The sequence below is a fragment of the Drosophila teissieri genome, chromosome 2L (assembly GCF_016746235.2).
Source record: "Drosophila teissieri strain GT53w chromosome 2L, Prin_Dtei_1.1, whole genome shotgun sequence".
Classification (NCBI taxonomy): Eukaryota; Metazoa; Arthropoda; class Insecta; order Diptera; family Drosophilidae; genus Drosophila; species Drosophila teissieri.
Genome location: NC_053029.1, coordinates 6,192,765 through 6,215,309, shown reverse-complemented (window position 1 = coordinate 6,215,309; position 22,545 = coordinate 6,192,765). Strand labels below are relative to the sequence as shown.

At 43.7% G+C, this 22,545-nt stretch overlaps 1 protein-coding gene across 2 annotated transcripts; it reads right to left on the bottom strand.

The window, feature by feature from the left end:
* Positions 1-162: 162 nt before the first annotated feature.
* Positions 163-14,375, bottom strand: LOC122611747 (Krueppel homolog 1). 2 transcript variants are annotated; one of them, XM_043785040.1, is made up of 4 exons: positions 4,913-5,156; positions 2,981-3,702; positions 1,518-2,875; positions 163-1,445 (listed from the first exon to the last, which is right to left on the bottom strand). In XM_043785040.1, exons 1-4 carry the CDS (start codon positions 5,139-5,141, stop codon positions 1,127-1,129), a joined length of 2,628 nt encoding a protein of 875 aa, XP_043640975.1. In that variant the 5' UTR covers positions 5,142-5,156; the 3' UTR covers positions 163-1,126. The 2 variants fall into 2 exon arrangements, with proteins under 2 accessions (XP_043640975.1, XP_043640974.1); XM_043785039.1 differs by lacking the exon at positions 4,913-5,156 and adding an exon at positions 13,101-14,375 and having other exon boundaries at positions 164-1,445.
* Positions 14,376-22,545: the final 8,170 nt, after the last annotated feature.

Genomic DNA, 22,545 nt, shown 5'->3' with positions numbered 1-22,545 from the left:
TGGTACTGACCGCTTAGCAGAGACTTACTTCTGAAGAAAGTCCTGAATCCTGATGCAACCATCGGATTTTCACAACTAATTTGAATTTGATATTTCCAAAACGAAGTGGGTAAGCTCCTGTTTGAATTAACTGGAAACCAAAAACGCCCAATAAAATAAGCACACACCGATTTTGTTTATTTCACGCTTGTTTATTGACTTTCAGATTTCATTTGCGTTTTTTCATGCAATATTTGATTTTACAATTTAAAACTATGTATTAACTCTGCGTTTACAAAAACTATGCTGACGCTCTTAATTATATTTGTTATCTTCTGGTTTGAAAATGTGTAAACCTAGTTATGCTTGCTTTCTTCTTGTTTATCAGTTCAATATTCTCCGTGTGTAAAATTAAAGTTACCGATCCATTTTTCCTCAGTTTTCAGTTTTCCCTTATTTAGTGTATAAAATGCATATAAAATGATGGGTACATGATGATGTCGAAGATGCGGTTGACACTAATGGTGGAGGGGTAGGAAGAAGTTTGGCGAGCAGAGTTTATAATAAATAAGTATTATATTTTAGGTATTTTATAAATATTAAGCGCCAATATGGCCTTTGTTTTCTTTCGTTCTCATTCATTCTCATATGTGTATAATTATGCACGTAACTTATTATTGTGTACGGTTTGGGATTGGGACTCGTTAAGTGATCGTTAATATATGTATAATTAACTTAGTTATGCTAATATGCTTAATATGCATAATGCCAATTGTTGCAATTTGACTAAGTGACAACACAGGAAAACAAACTATAACTACATGCTATATGCCAAACTAAAATGAAATTTTGCAATAGTGGGGAAACTTTTTCAAATCAAAACACTCAACAAAAATCGGATCAAGCCATTTAAAACGTAATAGGAGGTAATATTAATTTTAAAACAAATTTTTTCCTTTTTTAATACTTTTGGCATTTTCATTTTCACCGCTTGAAAACTATCTCTCTGCCATATCCATCCGTCGTCTCTGTGGTTCTTTTTTGATTCCAGGCCTAGTCCCGGACCTCAGAGAAAAAAACTTAAGCTAATTTCAGTTAGAATTTGTTTGGACAGTCTTAATGCTGATTGGGGAGTGGCCTTGGATCCCTACGATGCCTTGGCGAACTGAATGACCGAGCTCATCCGTATCACCTTGGAACCGGGTCCATCCCCGGCGCCAACGGAAGCGACGCCACTGGCGGCGGAGGAGCCATCTCCGCTAGCCTTCTCCGCATCCATGTGGCCATCGTCGCCCTTGTTCATGTAGTGTTTGCGCTTGCGCAGCGGCAGCGTCATCACGTTCCGGTCGGCCATCATCAGGGAGTCGCTCTCCGGCGAGGAGCTCCGCTCGGGCGACTCCGTGCTGGACCGCAGACCAATGGCCGCCTCCACGCGTCGCACGATGTCCGGATTGGGTAGAGCGGATCTAAAAGGGAGTAAAGTGAACAAATTTGTTTTAGTTTAACTCCCAAAAGGAAAAGACAAGCGAAATACTCACTCATATTTGGGCACTGGTGCATAGCCCTTGTGCAGTCCGTGGCGAGCGAGATCGCCCCGCTTGAAGTGCTCGATCAGCACGGTGGCTTCATGGGTGTCGTCGTAGTTGGCGGCCAGATCGCTGACGTGCAGTGTGGGCACCAGTGGCTGGTGGTTCGGCGCCGGCTGCTCCGCCGGCGGTATGGGGACATGACCGCGGCGCAACTGCATCATTTGCCAGGCGGCTGCGTGCACATCCTCGTCCTGCACGTGGTCATCGTTGTCGTCATGGCGACGCGCCATGCTGGCCGCTTCGAGCAGGGCGGGATTGATGGTAAGACCAGCGGCTTGGGGCTGCAGCTCGAGTAGACTCGGCGGCGCCTGGTAGTAGTCCACGGTGCTCTCTGGCACCTGACCCTGGACCTGCTGCATGCTCAGGTCGGTGGGCTCCTCGTCCGCATAGGTGCTGTGGGCGGGCTGGGCGCTGGACACACCGCTGTCCCGGCTCAAGGCATCCGCCTCCATCTGGACGGGCAGGTAGTGGGCCGATGTGGGTGGAGGCGAGGCCAGGCTGCTGGCCGATGGCGAGTACGTGGAGCTGAGCGAGCTGGGCGAGAGCGGCGAGGAGGTGGGGATGGAAAGGGTGGCTGCGGCGGCTTTGGAACCGCGCGGCTGGCGCGCCTGGCGAGGTTTCTTTGTGGCCGGTGGCGAGCTGGGCGGCGAGGGGTTGCTGCTCTCGGAGTTACTGCTGCCGCCTTGCAGGGATGGCGATCCGGCGGAGGAGCCGGCGGACGTGGATGCTGCTGCCGCTGCCGCCGCCTCCACTTCGTCGTCGGGTACTTCGTTGGCATGGCCCTTGATGTGGGCCTCCATCTCCTTCTTGTTCTTGAACGTCTCGTCGCAGATGGTGCACTTGTAGCACTTGGAGCCGTAGTGCTGCACGCGATGCAGCTTCAGCACGTGGTTGTAGCCAAAGTCGCGGAAGCAGATGTCGCAGTGGTAGGGCTTCTCGCCCGTGTGCGTGCGCGAGTGCACCTTGAGCTGCTTGGAGCAGGTGAAGCCTTTGCCGCAGCCCGGCTCCGGGCACTTGTACGGCTTCTCGCCGGTGTGCGTGCGCATGTGGATCACCAGCTGGCCGGACTGGATGAACGTCTTCTCGCACACGGAGCACTTGTGCGGCCGCTCGCCGGTGTGGATGCGCATGTGGCGATGCAGCTTGCCGGAGTGCTCGAATGCCCGGCCGCACACATCGCACTTGTACGGACGCTCCTTGGTGTGGATGCGCCGGTGCACCTGCAGGTTCTCCTTCACGCTGAACAGCTTGTGGCAGAACTCGCACTCGAACGGCCGCTCGCCAGTGTGGGTGCGGTAGTGGCGGATCTGCAAGGAGGCGAAGGAGATACGTTTATTAATTTCCATGTTTTGTTGTTTGAATACTACGTAGATTTGGTTATCTATCTATAGATATGACTAGGAGACACTTACCAGCCTGGCGGGCACGGCGAAAGTCTTCTGGCATACGTTGCACTGATAGGGATCCGCACCGGCAGCCACATTGGCCAGCGGCTTGATGGTGGGACTCTTGGGTATGCCCACCGGCAGACCCGCATCATTGAGTTCGATGGCCGCGGATGAGGCAGGCACAGCCACGCCGCCTGCAGCGGCGCCATTGAGGGAAAGATCTTGGTTCTTTGCGTGCGACTTGGTGTGGGAGGTGTGCGCGGACTTGCTGCCAAAGGTCATGCCGCACTGTTCGCACTTGAACTGCGGCTTGCCGGCACTGGACTTGCGCACCTGCGTCACCATGGCTGCTGCCGCCGCCGCTGGGAATCCGCCGGCGGGTTCTGTCTTGATCCGCTGTGCCGATGAAGCCGCCGTCGGTGCTGCGGTAGTAATACTATCATGTTGCTGCTGTTGCTGCTGCTGCTGCTGCTTCTGGTGCTGCTGGATGGCCAGTTGGTAGCTGACGAACTGCTGCTGCTCCTGCTGTTGCTGGTCCTGCAGCTGCAGTTGCATTTGTCGCTGCTGCGGCGTCTGCAGAAGCTCGAAGTGCTCCTGCTGGCCGCCGGACGGCGGTACTCCGATGGAGGTGGTCGTCGCCGTCAGGGGGGGCGGCACCTGGAGGCAGAACTGCGCCTGACTAGATTGTTCCGTTTTTATGAGCAGCTGATTGGCGGAGTAGTAAACCATTTTGGTTGTGGCTGAATCTGAAAGAGAGATGAATCCACGTTAGATTTGTGACAAAAAAAAAGATAGCAAGATAGTTGGTTCAAATCTAAACCTAGTTATTATAAAATAAAATTACATAAATTAGATACTCTTTTTGGTAAGATACTCGTATTAACATCCTAGTGGTTGATTGGGCCATGGATTTTGTAGTTAATCATCTAGCATATTATCCAGATTAACCATAGTATCTAACATCTAACTCCCTTTCACCTTTTACATCGATTCAGATTCTGCGTCTCAGGGAAAACAAGGAGGCAGATAGAAAGTGCAATATACGGGTGGTTAGGAAAAGCCCCCGTAGGAGGCAAAGGAAAAAAGGGCGTAAAGGGGAAAACCCACCCCGTGGATTTATACTACGCACTTTCTGTTATTGCCGGCCGGGGTTTTCCACAACAAGGAAAACCCGAATGAGCTTATGGGGGGAGGAAAAGCGGAGGAAGACGCAAGAGCGGGAGAGGGAGAGCCCGAGGAAGTGGGAACAATTTCATTGAGAACCCTGCCTCGAAAATGTCCCACTTGGGATATTTGCGAGTTTCCAACCGGCTTTTCCCGTTGCCATCCTGCTCGCTCTCACTATCTGTCTCAGTCGCGCTGAGTCGTGCTTTTCTTTTCGTGTTGTTGTTATGATAGTGTGAACCCCACCACTTCCCCCAAAAACCAAGAATTGCGTATACCAAAACAAAATGGCGTCGTGAGGGAACTTTTTCGTTCAGAACTTTCCCGAAAAGCATCTCAATTACCTTTCGCCGGCGATTTCTTGATGGCAACAGCCTTCGCAGGACTCTTGGATATGTCGAGCAACTCAGTGCCCGATTTCTTGAGAACATCCTTGATCCAAATTTGTTTGGGAGCCCAAGATTTCGTATCATTCTTGCTTTCAGTCATCTTGCTACTGCTTCATGTGCTTCCTAATAATACTTTTCGATTGTCAAAGTCCAATCGTTCAATTGCACGCAAGTCTAATTGTGTGACTTATAAATTTGTAGAGATCTTTACTTATTAAATGTGAATACTTGTAAATTTATTCATTGATTTGGGGCAAATTTGCAAAATCAGACTTTAGCTGAACTTGTGTCAGTTTTTCAGTATCAGTCCCTCGTTTTGTATATAATCAGCAGTCTTAAGATTTATTCATTCATTTAGTAGCGCTCGTTTTATGACATTTTCAGACAAGGATTTTCATTTGACGGGTGATTTTCTCCTTGATCAGGTTCTTCTTGATGATTTTGATGATTTTCTTCAAGTCCTTCGACTGCTGCACGGGATAGGTGTGTTGGTAGTGCTGCATATTTTGCGGAGGCTGCTGTTGATGCTGATGGTTGCGGTATTGGTGGTGTTGACCGCCTTGGCCCGAGCCCTTATTCATGCGCATTTTCCTGAATGATCTCAAAATATCGTTCATTGAAAAGTCGGTCATTTTCGTGGTGTTGACCACACACACACAAACACAAACACACACGCACACGCACACAAGCACACGCACAACACCCGTACAAACAACACTTAGTGCGGAGTAGATTGGGATTTGGATTATGTTCACATCGCCGCTCTCGAGGTTTTCGGTTCGATGGTGTGACGGAGACTGGTGGGTGAGTTCCCGAAAAATCAGCCTCAAACCCCGTCACGGAAAAACCAACCACCAACAAGAAGAGTGGTCCCATTGGATCCGAAATTTCCCTCAATTGGAAAATGTTTGAGTGCAATGTCAAGGGGAATTTTCGAGTGTTTCTTCTTCTGAGTGTTTGAGTGTTTTACGACCACCAAAAATTCCCTGAGCTCAGGGAAATTTCGTTGGTATCTAAGCTAACTGCGACATGTTTTATTCCAAACTAATTGAAAATATGTATACAGGTATTGAATAAACTTTGAACTTGAGTGATTTCATTTAAGTGATGTAATTAGTTGGGCTTTCATAGATAAGATTCTAGCATTTGAGCCATAAATACAACGAATTAGGCAATAAGTTCTGATACTTCTTATCGCAGTCTTATTGTTATTATTTATCAAAGTAACAAAGTTCAACATACTTGCCACACTTAGCATACCAATTAGCTTACAGTTTCAACAATTGTGCGTTTAGAGGCCGCAAAATCTCAGGGATCTATCGAGCTGTCCATCCATAGAAAGCCAACGACCAGTTTCCACCTTCAACAAGCGAACATTTATAAGAAACCCTCCCAAAAAAAAATAAAAAACAGAATGAGCACGAGAAGCAAATGTTGAAATACAAAAGTTTCGGTGAAGGCAGGTTCAAAAAACTTTATCGGCTTTCGTTGTTATTGTGCCTGATGTTTATTCGGCTGGCTGTGCGTTAAACTAGCGCAAAAGTTCATTAACATTCGACACAAAAACTATTTCTGAGTGTGTGTGGAGCGTGGTGTTGTTGTTGTTGTTGGCGGTGGAGGGCAGAGAATATGATCAGCGATCCCCCAATTCGTGTGCTCGTGCTCTTTTGGGCTGCCCGACCAAAAAGTTTCTGAAGGTACGAACGACACAATATTTCGGGGGAAAAAAGATACATTTATCTCTTATGCGTTTTTGGGGGGCAGCTAGAACGGGGAAAACGAGGGGAGGGGGTCAGCTGTGGCTCGGAAAAGTTGAAGTGCCGTTATTTTGTTGGGATAGCTCTGAAATACAGCGACTTGAAACTGGTCTTGGCTGGAAGTGATCGCCGTGTTTGGATAGATCAGTAAAGTTGCTCGGCAGGCAGTATGAAAGCTAGACACAAACTTATACTTAACAGATATCAGCTTTTATTTATACATATGTATTAAGCAAAACAAAAACAACTAAGAACAACAAATCTTTATGCTTTAAATATAAGGAAATTCCCTTAAGTTTACCTCCAAAAATACGCTCTATTTACACGTAGCTTTCTTACACGTGGAGATACATACGCACAGATACAGATACATAAATTGACTTGGGCGGTTTGGATTCGGTGTTGGTTTTTGGTGTCTTCTTTGTGGACTTTTGATGGGGTCATTGAACACTTAAATATAAGCAAATTGTAAGCTTTTCCCTCCGCTTCTCCCCCTCCGTCGAATGCGATTTGTTTATGAACTTATTTCTGCTTCCGTCGGGAGTAGCCATTCGAACCGGAGGACTGCGGTACAATTTTACATATTCTAGCGGAGGTTCGATGAGCCTGATAAGATAAGGCGATAAAACACGACACGCTCGCAGTTTTTCAATTCAGTGGAAGTCTCTCAATGAAATTGTACACTAATGTTGGAGCTCTGGGCGGAATTATCACACGAGAACTATTAACAGCGATAAGATATTGAAATTGAACATTGAATTGGAGTGACTGGAAATTCCCGGGGGCGGAATATGGCCGGAAGAATGGGAAATTCCACCTTCTGTTTATAGGCATTTAATTTGCCTTAATTGTGGTTAAATTTCTTATTTATAGTCTAAAGTTGGACTACTAAGATTCGAGTGATAGAAATGATACAAGTTTTAAAATAGATATGCCTAGAAATTGTAGGACTGTTTTATAGATATAAAGTTTTTCAATACGAATTTCGAAAATGTCCGAATGGAATTTATATTATCTTTTCGAAAACAAAATGGGTTTTCTAAATAATCTTTGCATATGGAACACAGCGTTACTGAAACATGAGAGAGCTGTATGACTGAGCGAACATGCCAGATTTAGAAATTTTAGCATTCCACTTTAGTGTTGTATTTATATTGCGAAGGTCTAGACACGAAGTCTGAGCTTAGGCTGCGCTGCTGCTGCTCTGCCGCCGCCTCTGTCGTCGCCTCTGCCGCAGTCCGCGTCGCCGCTGCCGAGCCACGCACAATTTGCGTGGGCTTAGCGGTTGGCCTAGGTCAAAAAGCAAAGACACGCACGCAGGCAGTCAGGCAGCGAGTTACGGTTAGGTACAATGAGCGAGAACGCTCACACACACACACACACACTCGCACTCGCGCAGAGGTGGGGTATAAGGGGGTGTGAGTGTGCTTCATAATCGCTAAGCGTGGCGTAATATTCCCAACTTACGTTGCGCTAGTTGGCGAAATTGAATACTAGCGCTAGAATGCGAAAACAGATATCACATACAAACATACATACATTTGCAGAAGGTGGCACTCCAATGACGTGTTTTCACTTTTTCAACATCTGCGTATCTCTATATGTACATACATAGATACATTCAAATGTACTGATGTACATATGTACATACGTAGAACGCTTGCTACAGAAATGGCGCAGCCAGGAAACCTTCCCTTTCGTTAGGCCATCCATCCAACACAACACCACACCCAACCACTGGGCGTTGTTGTTTGTGTTGTTGCCGCCACTGCAACAGTCACCGCAAACAACATGCTTACTCATTGCAGAGAGCGAGAACGAGAGAGCGGGGTGAAAAGTAGCAGAAGAAGAGCGAGCCAACACGCGCATTGATTGTGAGGCTGTCGAAAACTCGCGCACGACCTCCTTACGGCAGCCCGTGTTGCTGTCGCCCGACGAGCGAGTCGAAAACCCATGCACGCCCTCCACGTGTAGTTCAAGTTCAAGACAACAGCGAGAGCGAGCAAAAGCAAGAGCGTGTGGGTGAGTAGGCACGACGCACACAATGTCGCTGCGACTGTGACGCGAGTGTGAGAGTGCAGCGGCCGCGCTGCCTGCGTCGACGCTGCAGTTGGCGCTGCAGGCGAACTTTTTCTATGACTGTGTGTGTGTGTGTGTGGTCTAGGCAACTTTGCATTGCATACTTTTTAAACACTTTTTGCATTTTGAAGGATTTAGTTAGATTTCAAGGTATGGATTAAAATAGGATGGATTGAAAATATTTATATATATTTTATCAGACATAAAAAAGAAGTAATGCAACCTCTTAAAGAAACTGGTTTCAGTGCAGTGGCAGAATTGCCTAACGCAGTTCGGCTTCAACTTGAATTCTGCTCGATAAAACGCTGCCATCAGCGGCAAGCGACGTCGCTGGCGACGGAGCAACCTCAATCCAGCCAAGGGTTAACGAACTACGAAAAAAGCTCACAGCGATATTTTTTCAAAAAGTGTAGAGAAAAGAGATCCAAAAAATAAGTATGTATGAGTGTCTTGGTGCCGCAAGAAGCCCCAAAAAACACTGCTTTTTGTGGGGGGGCGGGGATTCAGATCCAGATACAGATACAGGAACAGACGCAGATACAGATGCGATCGGAGCAGAAGCGAGACAACCACAGTCAATACATAATGTTTTGTGAAAACCCCAAAATAAGTACGATAAATAATACGAGCAGAGATCCCAAAAAAGAAGCAACAAAGGGGCGGCATGCACAAGTGCCGCCTTTACGTGCCGAATTTTCTGTTCTTTGTCCAAAAAGGGGATTGAATTCACTTTACATACTCGTTCCTTTTGTTCTGCCACCAAATTGAAACACGGTTTTTACGCCACCTTAAAAATAACCAGACACACGCATTCGGGTGAACATTTTCGGTTGTTTAATTTTTGGGGGAGTGCCGAAGCTTTCCATATTTTGGGAGCTGCATTAGGGGAAGGCAAACGAGTTAGCCGAAAGCTTCCGGCATTACGGATAAACACTCTGACTAACGAAATCGAAGGGCCCATCAATTTCGGGGGTGTGTGTTGCCAGAACTGGTCGCGTTTAAGTGATCGTGATGCGCACACATCAAATGCCAATTTATATTCTACACCAGTTACCCAGCGGAAGATTCCGAACGCGGTGTGTATCTTGCGGATACATTGAATATTGAATGTGTGTGTGTTATTTTTTGGCAAAAACAAGTTTGACAGGTTGATTGCCATTAGCCACAAAAGTGGTGCCAAGTACTTGCTGGAAATGCAGCCCTGTTTCCGAATGCACTTTATTGGACTGAGCTAGCTGCTCTTGATTAAGCACATTGTTATGAAATATTCACATATTACTGCCCATTTTCGACGCCTTGAACTTGAGTTTCGAAGCAGCGCAACTGGCCTTCAAGCGAAGCTCGGTACAGTGAGCACTCGGTACGAAAGAGCTCAGCTGTGGCGTGTACAGCCAACGAGCAGCGTCAAAAGCTGACGCGTCGCTGCAGTCTTGTCCTTGAACTTGGCAAACATTTTTGCTGCTGTATTTTGCACACACACAAACACACACTCTCTGCAATTCGAGCATTTCAAATGCACACAGCTGCAGCTGCAACGAGGGCGCATTGCTCATGTGTGTGTGCACACATACACGCACGACGCTTGTGTACAAATTTAAGTATCTGTGTGCCACACACACGACCATAATGTGGACACAGTAATTTAACGTTTTTATGAAGAACATTGAATAATCATTGCTGAACCTAAAATACATTTGTATTTCGAAATTCGCCTTTGTCAGAGTGAGATGAGAATTAAATCACTTTAATCACCAGCTACTGTTGTTTCGGAATTTCGCAAAATTATTCATTTATTTGGTCAACTTCTGACTTTAGAAGAATTTTAGATTAGACCTCTTCATTTTATTCCAGGTATAATTTAATCAGAAGCAGAAACTACTTGTAATATTCAAAGAAAACCCCTAACTGATGAAATATTTTTAATGAAAACTTAAATGCGAAGAAAGACCATGATAAACTATCATTCGCATTTTTAATAGATAACAATAATCTAGGAAACATGCACAGCTGTGTGTTTCCCATTTAGCAGAGCCTTATCATGGGCTTTTTGACATGGGTATACTCCCTTATATCAATAAAGTTCCCAAGAACTTGGCTGGGTACATTTCAATAACGAAATTCACAAAACACTGACCATAGAAAACTTCTTGCCGAGCAAAAACTCTGTATATATTGGCAGAACCGGCAATTAGGAACAAGAGCCAAGAGAATATAAGCTGCTATAAAATTTGTTAACCAAGGTCAACATTTTTTTATTTATAAAAGTATCAAAAGAGCAACACTTGGAATGGCGAGAGGGGGAGGGGGAGGGCGAGTGGTCAGACATCCTAAATATATGCATATATGTATGTATATACAGCACTCGAACTTGATAAACAAACAAGCGATAGCAGCAACAACGCTTCCGAAGAACTTCCAAAACGGCACCAGTAACAAATTCACCAAAAATATGGCGGATTTGATAGGAGGCAGGGGCAAGGGATGGGGGTAGGGGTAGGGGAGCCATGGGGGTGCCTATAGAGATACAGAAATTTTTGGCAGCACACACAGATACGCGTGCACGCACACACAGGCGCAGGTTTTACGCATGTCTGCGAACCGGCTTTTTTCGCTTTATTCCCCATTTGCGTTAGAATATCTGGACGCGAGTCAGTGCGTTGTGTGTATCTGCCAAAGATACACGGATACAGATACAGATACAGATACAGGTACAGAGCAACAAAAGTCTCCCTACTTGTTTGCCGCCGCGTTCCAACATAAAATTCAATGGGGTAGGCAAAGGGTAGGTCCGTCGCCTAATCAGCCCGAAATCGTGGGTTTCGCCACGAGTTGGTCATGTGACTTGGTCAACGGCACAAAATGTGGCAGAAAATATGGCGAATATATAGCGAAATGCTATATAGCCTGCATGAAATCGGAGAATTTAGAATGCCTGATAAAGCGTTCGCTTCATTTGCGCTCTTCGCTTTCGATTTCGCTGATATTTGATCGCAGTTTGCACATTTACGACCAGACACAAGCCACATTGTTGCTGTGTACGGCTCTAAAAATAAATTCCAGTTATAAATATCGCTAATTTGTTTTATTGCCAAAGTGCCAAGTTAAAAGTGCTAAGAATAATTGCGGAATGCAATCAGGTCCAAAGTTACAAAACGATACGATTAGAAAGGGCAAACTCGATATGCCTAGAATGCTTTTTACTGATACAGTTTGGAAATATGATAGTTGAATAATGATGAAAACATACTTAACAAATATGGATTGCAAATTTGCAAGTTATCAAATGCGGCAGATACAATTCGATGGAAGTTCGCCTGCTCCATCGACCGAAACTCACTATCACTCGTTAGCATTTCCGCCTTCCAACTTTTTATGGCGAAATCGCCACATACTCGTACAAGCACATATAATCGGGGAATCGGTCATATATCTTGGCATCCCCATCCGCAGCCCCAACTTCAGCACCATACAATCTGAGCACGGCACCATTCATAAAGCAGCTGCTCCCACATCAAGCGTACATTTGAATATCGCGAGAGTGATTTGATAAGAGTGCCAACAGGTGGAACGTGAATGAACGCAGCTACGACAACCGAAGTCAGTGCGGGCCGAAAAGAAAGAAAGTCGAATCAAATCGGCTTGGCAATGGCAATGGCAGCGATAGCGATACCAGCATTAACTTATTGTGTTTTCCTCGCTTTATAATCGGTATTTTTGTTTTTGTGCCCTGCGACGACGACAATTTCCTGTGAACATAAATACCTCAATATCAATTCTCCGAGATTAAAACAGAAAAGAATTTTTTCGCCACCTACTAGTTGGTGTACTCTCCGACTTTCCAATTTGTTGAGCTCGTTTATTTATTTGTTCTTTCGCCTGACGTTGGCACTGACCTTCGGACACAAAATTGGCAAATGATTTGATAAAAGGTGTGATAAAATCAAAGTTATGTCATTTCTGGCCAACACTAGCATCCGAATCTCCAATCATGACTGTCAAGTTGAGTACTTATTATTCACCACTTGAATTGTCATGCTTATTTGCCTAATGCTCTGGTTACTGCCCAAATCGTCCTTATATACTGCAGGTAATCGAACTGTAGGAAATATGTTGAAGAGTTATGATCGTATAATAAAAATAATAAATGCTACAGTTCGCAAATGCTTTCGCTTTCTATGGGGCTTCTGGTAAACGGATCACCTTCTGATATGGTTTCGCTATCACAGTTTGATGGCATGATCCTGGTCAAGTGTTAAGGCCCCAGAACAGTGAATCATCACATGAGTCACCAATGCTTAGGAAACCCCTCTTGAGGATCGAAAGAGCCATTATCAAAAGTGGCGAATACCTAGAACGATTTATATTAGCCAATTGTCATGATGACTCAAAAGGTCGATTCTTAAGCTAATTGGGTTTTGAGTCACCATGAAACAGCTGGTGTTTTTGGGGACTTTTTTCTATGTGCCAAGAGATACTGCATTGCGGTGCTTGGTGAAAATGACCAGAGGAAATTAAATGGGGGCATCATGGGGCGTATGTGTGATTTTTTGTACTGATTGCGTATTTTTAGATCTGTTATGATACTTTTTTGGGGCTTATCATTGCCATATTTAGTTTGACGTAAGTGGCGAGGATTGCGTATACGACACGTTGAACCATAAAAATGGGAGTTTTTAAGTTTACTTTTTGGTATGCTGCCCTTACTGATTTAAAATTTGTAAATAATTTTAAATGTACTGTATAAAACCTACTCACCATAAAATTGATCAATAAAATCCGTAGAATTCAGTTTATAAGTCCTGCTCGATCGCAAAGGTAATCCAAGTTGGCTTTCTGATGTGTGATCACTTTTTTGGTGTTTCTCCAATTTTGTTCCTTTTCTCTTTTTTGCAAGTTCTGAGGGAGTCGCGCGTCCAAACACGCAAATCGACCAGAGGCAAGTGTTTTCCGCCTAAACTTGTTCACTTTTTCACAGCGCCGCGTAACCGTAATCGCAATCGCAGCGACAGTTCTCTGCCTCTCCTTCACTCTCTCTCTCTCTCTCTCTCCTTTTCGCAGTCAACGATGACCAATTACAAAATCCACTGAGACCGTTAGAAGAGGAACGTTTCTGTTTTTCGTTTCGCAGTAATATTGCTATTGTTTTTGTTATTGTTATTGTTATTGTTGGTGGTAGCTGGGGCTAGCACTGAAAGGCGCTGAGCAAGCGATCGTACGTATACTTGATGTGCGGCATTCGGGTACACTCGGCTCTCTTCGGGCGAGCCACTCGTCACTCGTCGTCACTCGTCGACAACCTTCGCGCTTTGATATTATAAAATTATTAGTTTCAAGTTTAGAATCGTGCTGCTCTCTTGCACCACTCGTCTCTGAAGCACTGATGTTGCTTTTGTTTTCGCTTCTGCCTTTGCCTTATTTGCTCTTGTTGTTCTTTTCCGATTTCCGTGAATATGTTCTAGTCACGAGTGTGTGTGTATGTTTGTGTGTGTGTGTGTGTGCGAGTGTGTGTTATTATCTGCTGAGCAACTAGCAATCGTTGTTGTTATCTCTGCGCACATTCATTCACACGCCACTTTAAACAATATTGACCTAGGTTGTTATGTAGTATTCGGGCTATACATACATATGTACATAACGTTATACAGGTTCACTAATTCACTAATTCTTAGCACTTCCTATTTCTGTTTGTGTCAGCTCGCCGGAATTGAACTTAATTTCGGCTCTCCGATATATCAGAGCTGCTGTCAGTCTTTAGTTGTAACGTACACACAACGTAAAAAATTGATTTAGAAATTGCACTTGCGTTTGAAAACTATAACACTTAACGACCACCACTTTACTTCTACTTCATAAGGCAAACGAGATCGATTGGTAGGTATATATAGTATTTAACGATTTGATTGGGTTCTTTGCGAATCGCAGCTGCTGCTGGGCATTAACTTTCTAAAACTACTCGAGGTCCAAGTTCCCGTGAAATTCGGAGAACGTCACGTCCGTGCGCGTTGCCTGCTCGTCGAGAAATACGAGAACCGAAAAATTCGCCGAGAACAAAGCTCGCTGCGGCAGCGGCGTCGACTGCGCAGCCAGCGCAGAACGAAAGTCGCTGCGACGCTCGTATGCCTATGCATGTATGTGTGTGTATCTGCGTGAACCGGCATTTGCCGCAGCTGCCAAAGCACACACACACACGCACACACAATAATTAATAAAGGTGGTTCGCCGCCTTCGCAGTTTTTGTATAATTCGCAATTGTTGTTGCTGCCACTGCTGGCGGCGACGTCGACTGCGACGGCGACGGGGGCAGCACCGCTCAACTTACTCAATAAAATTTTTATTATGATATCGCCGCACACGTTAAAAATGTCGACGTTTTGAATTGTCGTTGGGCTCTCGTTCTTATCGCCGCACTCAAATTCGCCGGATGACGTAGCCCTTGGAATAAGAATAGTCCGAACCTCAGATTTGTTAACAAAGAGTATGGCCGTTTTAAGATAGTCAGTGACTTGGATTTGCCAGTCAGCGTGCAAGGTTCATCGATTGGATTAGATACAGATCGCAAATGCGCATAAAAAGCTGCCCCCAAAATGAATTGTGAAGTAGACATTAAGGTCCATGATAAGAAATGTTAACCCAACAAAGTAATATTGTTTTATGTTACGTACAGTTCAAATATAGCTTTCATATAGAACATTTGTATTATCCGCAGCACAAGAATATGAATGAAAGTTATTATTGTTCCAGGAAAGCATTATTTCAGTTTAATATTCAGTTAAAACAATACAATAAAAGCTGGTTACAATTATCGAATGCAATTAGCCATTTTATACATGCTAAAAAGTTTCGTTCCCATTTGCCATCCAATCCCAGACAGCATTTACTCCAACCACCCGCAAAATGCATTCGTATTTTGTTTTATGTACATACATACGTATGTACATACATTTGTTATTACAAGGAGTGTATTGACCTGCGATTTCTTTTGTGGCGACGATAGCGTTGACAAAAATGAAAATGACAATATTAAAAGAATGGCGTGTATAAATAAACGGCGCGCTGCAGAATTCGAAGAACCGAGAAATTTCTTAATTTCCATGGGCGCAAAAAAACCAAAAAAAAAAAAAGGAAAGAGCCCAGCAATTTTTGTTTTTTGGCGGCGAAAGAAAGCCGAACGCATTTCCTGCGCTGCTGCGGCGCTGCCACCGCGCTGCTGCCGCGCCACTGCCGCTGGCAAAAGGGGGGCGAGTGGATCGCGGGGGTCAGACGGTGCAATAAATTCGAGCTTCATCCCTCCTGCGACAAGAGCAACAGCAACAACAACAACTGCGACAACGACAACGACCAGCAGCAAACTCAAACCCAGAAGGTCTGGCAACTTGCAGAAAGGGCAGCTGCGACGCCGACAGCGCTGCCTGCAGCGGCAGCATCGTGCGCAGAGTTCGCGTGGCGGCCGTGCAACAGTTTTTGACGCCATCGAGAGGCCGTGCAGCGGTTTTCGCACATGCTGCACATGGCTATGGAAAATGGAAATCATGCATGCGCTTCATCATGGCGTGGGTATCCTCCACGGCCACTTCTTCCCATTCAGCCGCTGCGCAGTCGCTGGGCACAGTGGGCGTGGTCATCGCATCGAGTGCCAAGAATTTCGTCTAATTCACTTTGTGGGTGGACCCACCGCCCAGAAAGAAAGCATTCATTTTGCTGTTCAATTTGTTGGTTGCACAGCGGTGCCGGCTAATCGGCAGTACTTGTTTAAGTGAAATGCCGCAAAATGGTGATCTAAAAATAGAAAAAAAAATTTTAACTTGATAGTCATAATATATATGAACATATGATGAACAGATAGGAATATTATTGCACTTTTAACATGTGTAAGCGGGTGCATTATGATGTGCTTTTGGAATGTAAACAATTGTTCAAATCCTCACTTCACCACAAATCGCACAAAGGAGTTCGTTGTATTTTCAAAAACAACAAAGCGTTAATTTTTTTTAAATAACTTTATGAGCAGACAAAACGACGTTAGAATGTAGATGCTAATCGAATAGTTGCATATTTACCTTATAGGTTCCGAAATAGAAAACAGTACTGCGTTGCTAATTAAATTGAAAACTAAAATTAGAATACCCCCTGCAAGGGTAAAACGAAACTTCCAGGTACGAATCTTTGTTTTTTTTTCACCAAAATGTGAAACGCGGTTCATTGTGGGCGCATTTGGCGTTCCGTGAGATTACGAGCTTGTTAGCGTTGTTTACGCCTAGATAACAATGACAAAAATAGTGCGCCATCCAGAATGCGGTTGAAATTAGATACGGGAGGGGGGGTTGGCGGGGGTGGTTCGCAATCAGAGTGCAAATATTAGGGAGGCACAACGTAGATGTAGTGCCAACACTCGTGTGGAGCATATTACATCTGCCGAGTAGTGCGCAACAAGTTGAGTGTCATGGTTACCGCAACTTTGTAAATGCCCTATTATGCACTAATGTACATATGTACACACGTATGTACCCTTTCGCCCAAGATACCTACTGTTCTGCTGCGCTGAATGCTTATCGCGCGGGACTTGCATAACTCGGTTGGCATTAAAACCACCGGTACCACTGGAAATTTATGGCATATATCAAAGGTCCAGCCATGCGATTTGCATATGCACGTCTTAGTAAATGTGGCTAAATAATACACAGAGTATAGAGCTATAGTAATGGATTTATTCCATCTGATGTAATTCCTATTATTGCGATTTCTATAGTGCAATAAATTTGTTTACCAAGATGCAAAATCAGCGAAGGCAGAGCAAATACAAGGCAAATAGACTGCGATTAGTTGACTTGGTCCGGAAAACGCTCTCCACGCTCACTGTCTAATTTGCATGTTTATAGTTCCTACAGGCAAATGCATAACACTTCACACATCGACAATAGGTAGTACATATGTATGTATGTACATATGTGAATAAATGCATCTGGGTTTTCATTGTCAATGCCAAATGACGTAGATGTAGAGGTCGTTGTAGATATGCAAACTAGGCCTATGGTTCTACAATTTAAATGCATATAGCAATATAAATATGTAGTTTATATGGGCTATCAATTTATCTGGTAATTATTACCGATCTATGTTTCCTTTTAGGCAAGAAACTTATTCCCTTCAGTGAGCATTTAAATTACTCATACGTAACGTATGCCAATGGAATTTTATGTAATACGAATTACAACTAATTCAGTGCATTCAATGTTAATATTTCGAGCTTTATACTATAACTGCAAGCTAAGGGTTTCTAAACAAAAAAAAAACATGGTTTACTACAACTTAAGCTGTTTTTCAGTTGTTGTTTACATAAGCAGAAACGTAACTTGTATTAATGACAAATTACGAAAACAGGCTGCACGCGAAGAGAAAAGATTACAAAACACATTTCGCAGTTGCTTTCATTTGTTTTTCCGACTAATCCATGCATATGTACATTCATAATGCACTTGGCCTCAAACCGCAGGCGCCATTTGTTTCTCGGCTGCTGAATTATCGCTGGGGAATTGTCGGTTGCATTAGGCATGCAGTTCGTTATCCATATTCACTGCTACATACAATGTAGCTCCACTGTGCTGAATGATCGATAACTTGTATCGATAACAGGTGGCTTGCGCTGAAAGGGTTGATGGAAGGGTGGCGGGGGGCGGCATTGGCATTCTGCACGTAGACAGACTGCGTCAATAATAACTGCATTAAACGGCAGTGCGCTCTCGCTCTCACGCCCTTACTCTCTCCGTATCTTTGCTCTCCCTGCACTTACACTTACATTTACACTTACATATGTGCATCTGCTTTTCTCGCTCGCTCGCTCGCCCATTCGGTTCATTGACCGCCAACACGTGCATCGCAAACTATTGCACGTCCTCTTCCATTTGCAATGGACAACGGATGTCGAAAACCCATGCACTGCCTCACCACATTACACGTTGCATTTATCGCCTGCACATGCTGGCTGCACCCCTCCCCCCCAGCACACCACCAGCACACCACCACCGCTCGCTCCATCTCTGTCGCCCAACTATAGAACGGCTTATAATAGCTAGACAGCACTCCCCGCCCGCCCCGCTCATTCATCGTTCGCTGCAGTCGCTTGCTGTGTCTTGCCGCCTGATTTTTCGATTTTCCGCTGTTTGCCTTTCTGCCGCGCGTGGCCTGCACTTGTGTGTGTGCGTATTTATGTGTGTGTGTGTGTGAGCTCGTGCCCCCCTCTCCTCTTCTTCTTCATGCTGTTCCTATCTCAAGGCAAATTGCAGTTGAGGAATACGAGTTCATAAGACGGCTAGAACTTGAAGTTCTTGAAAATTGATAAACTACTTAATTGACAACTCGGTGCAGTTTCATTCATTAGATGGTGAGTGGTGAGGAATGAGGAATCCTGTGTGTCAAAAATTACGTAATAAACTTAAATACTTCGTTACAACGTAAACGCAACGCGGAAGTATTGCCAATGTAGGCAACCTTGACCAATCCACAAGGCCAGTTCCAGCCCGGCCATTGACTTCGTAGCTTCAGTGGGCCGGACGGACGCACCTCCCACCGCCACCCACTTGACGATCGGTTTCGAGCGGCTTTTACGAGCACACGCGCCATGCAAGCGAACGTAAACGTCGCAGGTGAAAAATGCAATGTGCCGAACGTAAATGCAAAACTGCAATATTTTCTATTATTTATGATGACACGATCTATTAGTGCAGCGGGCATTGTGAAAATTTGTGCACAGATTTGAGTTGAATTTTACAGATTTTACTCATGGTAGTTTCAGCCAGCGCTGGATGGGGAGAACGTGTTTGTTATGTAAAAATTAATACCCTAATATGCCATAAACACTCAAAGTGAGAACCTTAATATATTGACTTTCGACATTATTTAGAGAAGTAGTTGATAAGGTTTGCTGGGTTGGCGTAAAATTAGTAAGTGATATCAGCTTACATCGCTATGAATAGCACGAGTACTATAATACTAGAAAAGCCACTTAAAATGGGATAATAAAAGTTTGTCGATCATTAAAAAAAATGTAAGCAATATTCTGAGATTTGTTGGTGCGAAAGTGGTACATACTGGTATACACAACTTAAATTCAAACATATCATTCTACTTATAAGCTTTTTTTAGACATGATATAAATGTAACGTATTTTAACGTATTCATTATAGAAGTAATTGCGGTATAAAAATAAATTTGTAATAATCTTGTCAGCACGTTAACAAGTAATCAAAGTGCAAGCGATAAGAATTTGTATTTAATGAACAAATACATCAACGTAACTCGTATTGCCATGTAAGTCACTTGATGTGTTTTGTCAGTTATAAGAAGCTACGGTTATAAACTTATTTTAGGGATTTTAGTAATTACGATGTAAGAAAAGATTTAAGAATGTTTGGTGTGGGTAAATACTAGTAAAACTAAAAGCACTTAGATAACTATTTCCTACGCTTATAATAAAAACTTTGCGTAATTGCGCCATCTAAATATGCAATCAGTATAATGACCTGAAATGTAATAGGCTATGCGATAATGCATTACACATATTACACGGTTATTGCTAGATTGATTATCCCTGCGGACGGCAGCCCACGTAGTGACGAAGCACACCGGGAGAGTGCGCGTTCGTTGGAAAATTAGGCCGGAATAAGAATTATTTATATAAAAATAGTAGAGAATGTTAAGTTCGATTGCTATTCTCTGCTCCTTGCTGAAACATAAGTTCATTATATTAATATATTTAAGGGTTTTTCTTTCATTATTAGACTTCTGCAGGGTTTCCCTATCTCGAGTCATATGAATATGTGTCACTTTGCTCCACCTTGAAGGTATTCCACCCCGTGAGTTCTAAACTAAGTGCATGTCACGCACAATCCTCCAAAATCCTCCTCACGCAAAAAATTTCCTTTTCTAGTTTTGGGGGTTGGTTTCCAGATCTCCAGGATTTTCCTGCGGCTTCTGCGTCTTAGTATATTGGTTAGCTGGCTAGCTATGCTTTTCCTTGGGTCAACGACCTCGAACCTTGCCAATTTTCTTTTCGATTTCTTGAAACCGAAATTTTCCTTCTCGGGGGTGGACTTGCCGGAAAGGATGAGGTGCGAGGGTGGTTTGGCCCATTGACATGCGCGTACTTTTCCTTTCAATGAAATGGGGCGACTTTTCGATGCCTTTCAACATACATAAGCTTTGACCGGCCGGCTTAGTGAAATGATATCCAAGAATAGGGATTATGAACCCCAATAGCACTGCATATAGACAGATAACAAATTTTAGACGCGTAGAATATAGATTTTTTTAACCTAAGTGGAGCAGCACTGTTCTCTGGTTTTTTAAACCCATTTAAACATGCAAAGACTAAAGATCAATTGGATCAAACATAACATTGCCACTTGAGGGAAGATATATGTGGGTATGGGCGCCACATAGTTAAGTAGTGCCTCCCCCAACTTGAAAAACTATTTAAATAAAGCTCCATCAGAGATCAGCATAGTATGTACACACATAAGTTGAATGTTTCTGACATAAAAATCATGGAAATGGACAGACTGCGGGTAGAATTGAAAACCAGATCGTAATGGAGTATAGAAAACTTCCAGCAGGGGAAATCCCCTGAAATCCCCCAACTTACATAATACTATGGATACCGTTAACCAAGAGGTCACTGGCCACAGCCAAAAAACAAAAAAAAGATAAATAAATAAATAGAAGCACTTGTACTCCAACCAGAAAACACTCACACGCACTCACATGCGTACTCACAGCCGGTTATGTCATGCTCATTGAATGCAATTGGAGGGAAATTCTTGTTCCCTTTGAGTTTGTTTCAAACGATTTGAGGCAATTTTGTTGACTTCACTTGGGGGAATTTCCCTTTTGAAGGCATTTGAGTAGAAACTCTATTTGTTTGAGGGAAATTCCCAATGCGCTTGCCTAAAGCGGTTTGAGTGAAACTTGAATTGTTGAGGCGGGATTTGGATATTTCATACAAGTTTGAGTGGGAAAAACTTAATGTGCAATACAATTGAAATAGCTTTGAGGGAAATTCTGCGTGGTTCTTAGAGACTAATTCCAATTGAGACCGGGGAAATTTTTCGATTTGGAAAGTGCTCAAGTCGTGACCCATTTTCGTACAACATTTGGTGAAGAGTTCAAAGACCTCTTCTTATGGTTCGTGGACGGGAAAAGGGAACGGCAACGGAAAGGGGAAGGGGAACGGGAAAAGAGGCGGACAACCCCAAATGCGTGGGGCTTATTTTTCAGTTGTGCTTTCTGCTTTCGCTTTCGGTATCTAATTTAGTTTTCACATTACACTCACGAATGCGAACAGCTAGTGCAACTGCTTTTCGGGTGTTTCTTTTGGGGGCTGACATGATGTCATTTGGGAAGTTCGTTTTATTTATTATTTTTTATTTTGTGGGGGGACGACGAGGGTGGAAATGCATAGGCTCTTTGCTTTGTGCCCAAATTTTATGCGTGTCCCAGGCCAAAAAATTACCAGGGGGTTGCTATTCGAACCCATATGCCAAGCAGAGTGGTGGACTCCAGTGGGTTAGCTTGACCCATTTAAGCCCATATTTGTTTGACTCCAAGTTACCAATAGAAGTTCTTATTTGATAACCGAGATTGACAGAATTATTTTGCGTAGATTCGTAGTGATTTAGAATAATTAAGTACACCCACTTTGGATACATTTTATCTATAAAACATGGGGTATCTTCAATAGGTCCCTAGAATTATTAATAACAAATGTTAGAGTACATGTTTAACTGCAACCATTTGCTTTTTACCTATTTAGTTTAGGGAAATAGTAAAAAAGAATATTGCCTTAATAATACAAAATTCCGAGAGTTTAGTGGGAATATTGGTTCCAGATCTAATAATTCCCTATATCCTATGCTTCAGCTTTTCCCCCTATAGAACGGAAGCTACAAATCAATGCCCTTGCTTTTGATTTAATAAAGAACTTAAAAAAGCCGAACAAATTAAGTGAAACATAATCTTCGCCACAAAGTTCCTCCCGCTGTCTTCGGATAATCGGAACAAGAAAACAAATCTTTGACAGAGGTAAAGTTCAAGAACCCCATGAAAACATCAACACGCATATGAGCATGAGCGTTGTTGCCTCGACACAGACACCACTCCATGCCATAAACTCACTGGCTCACTGGCAGTGCTATTGGACGGAATCCCT

Coding starts and splice junctions, on each gene's coding strand:
- LOC122611747 (XM_043785040.1), bottom strand. CDS start 5,141: ATGACCGACTTTTCAATGAACGATATTTTGAGATCATTCAGGAAAATG. Junction 3,703..4,912: donor GATCAAGGAGAAAATCACCC/GTCAAATGAAAA, acceptor TCTCTCTTTCAG/ATTCAGCCACAACCAAAATG. Junction 2,876..2,980: donor TCGCCGTGCCCGCCAGGCTG/GTAAGTGTCTCC, acceptor GCCTCCTTGCAG/ATCCGCCACTACCGCACCCA.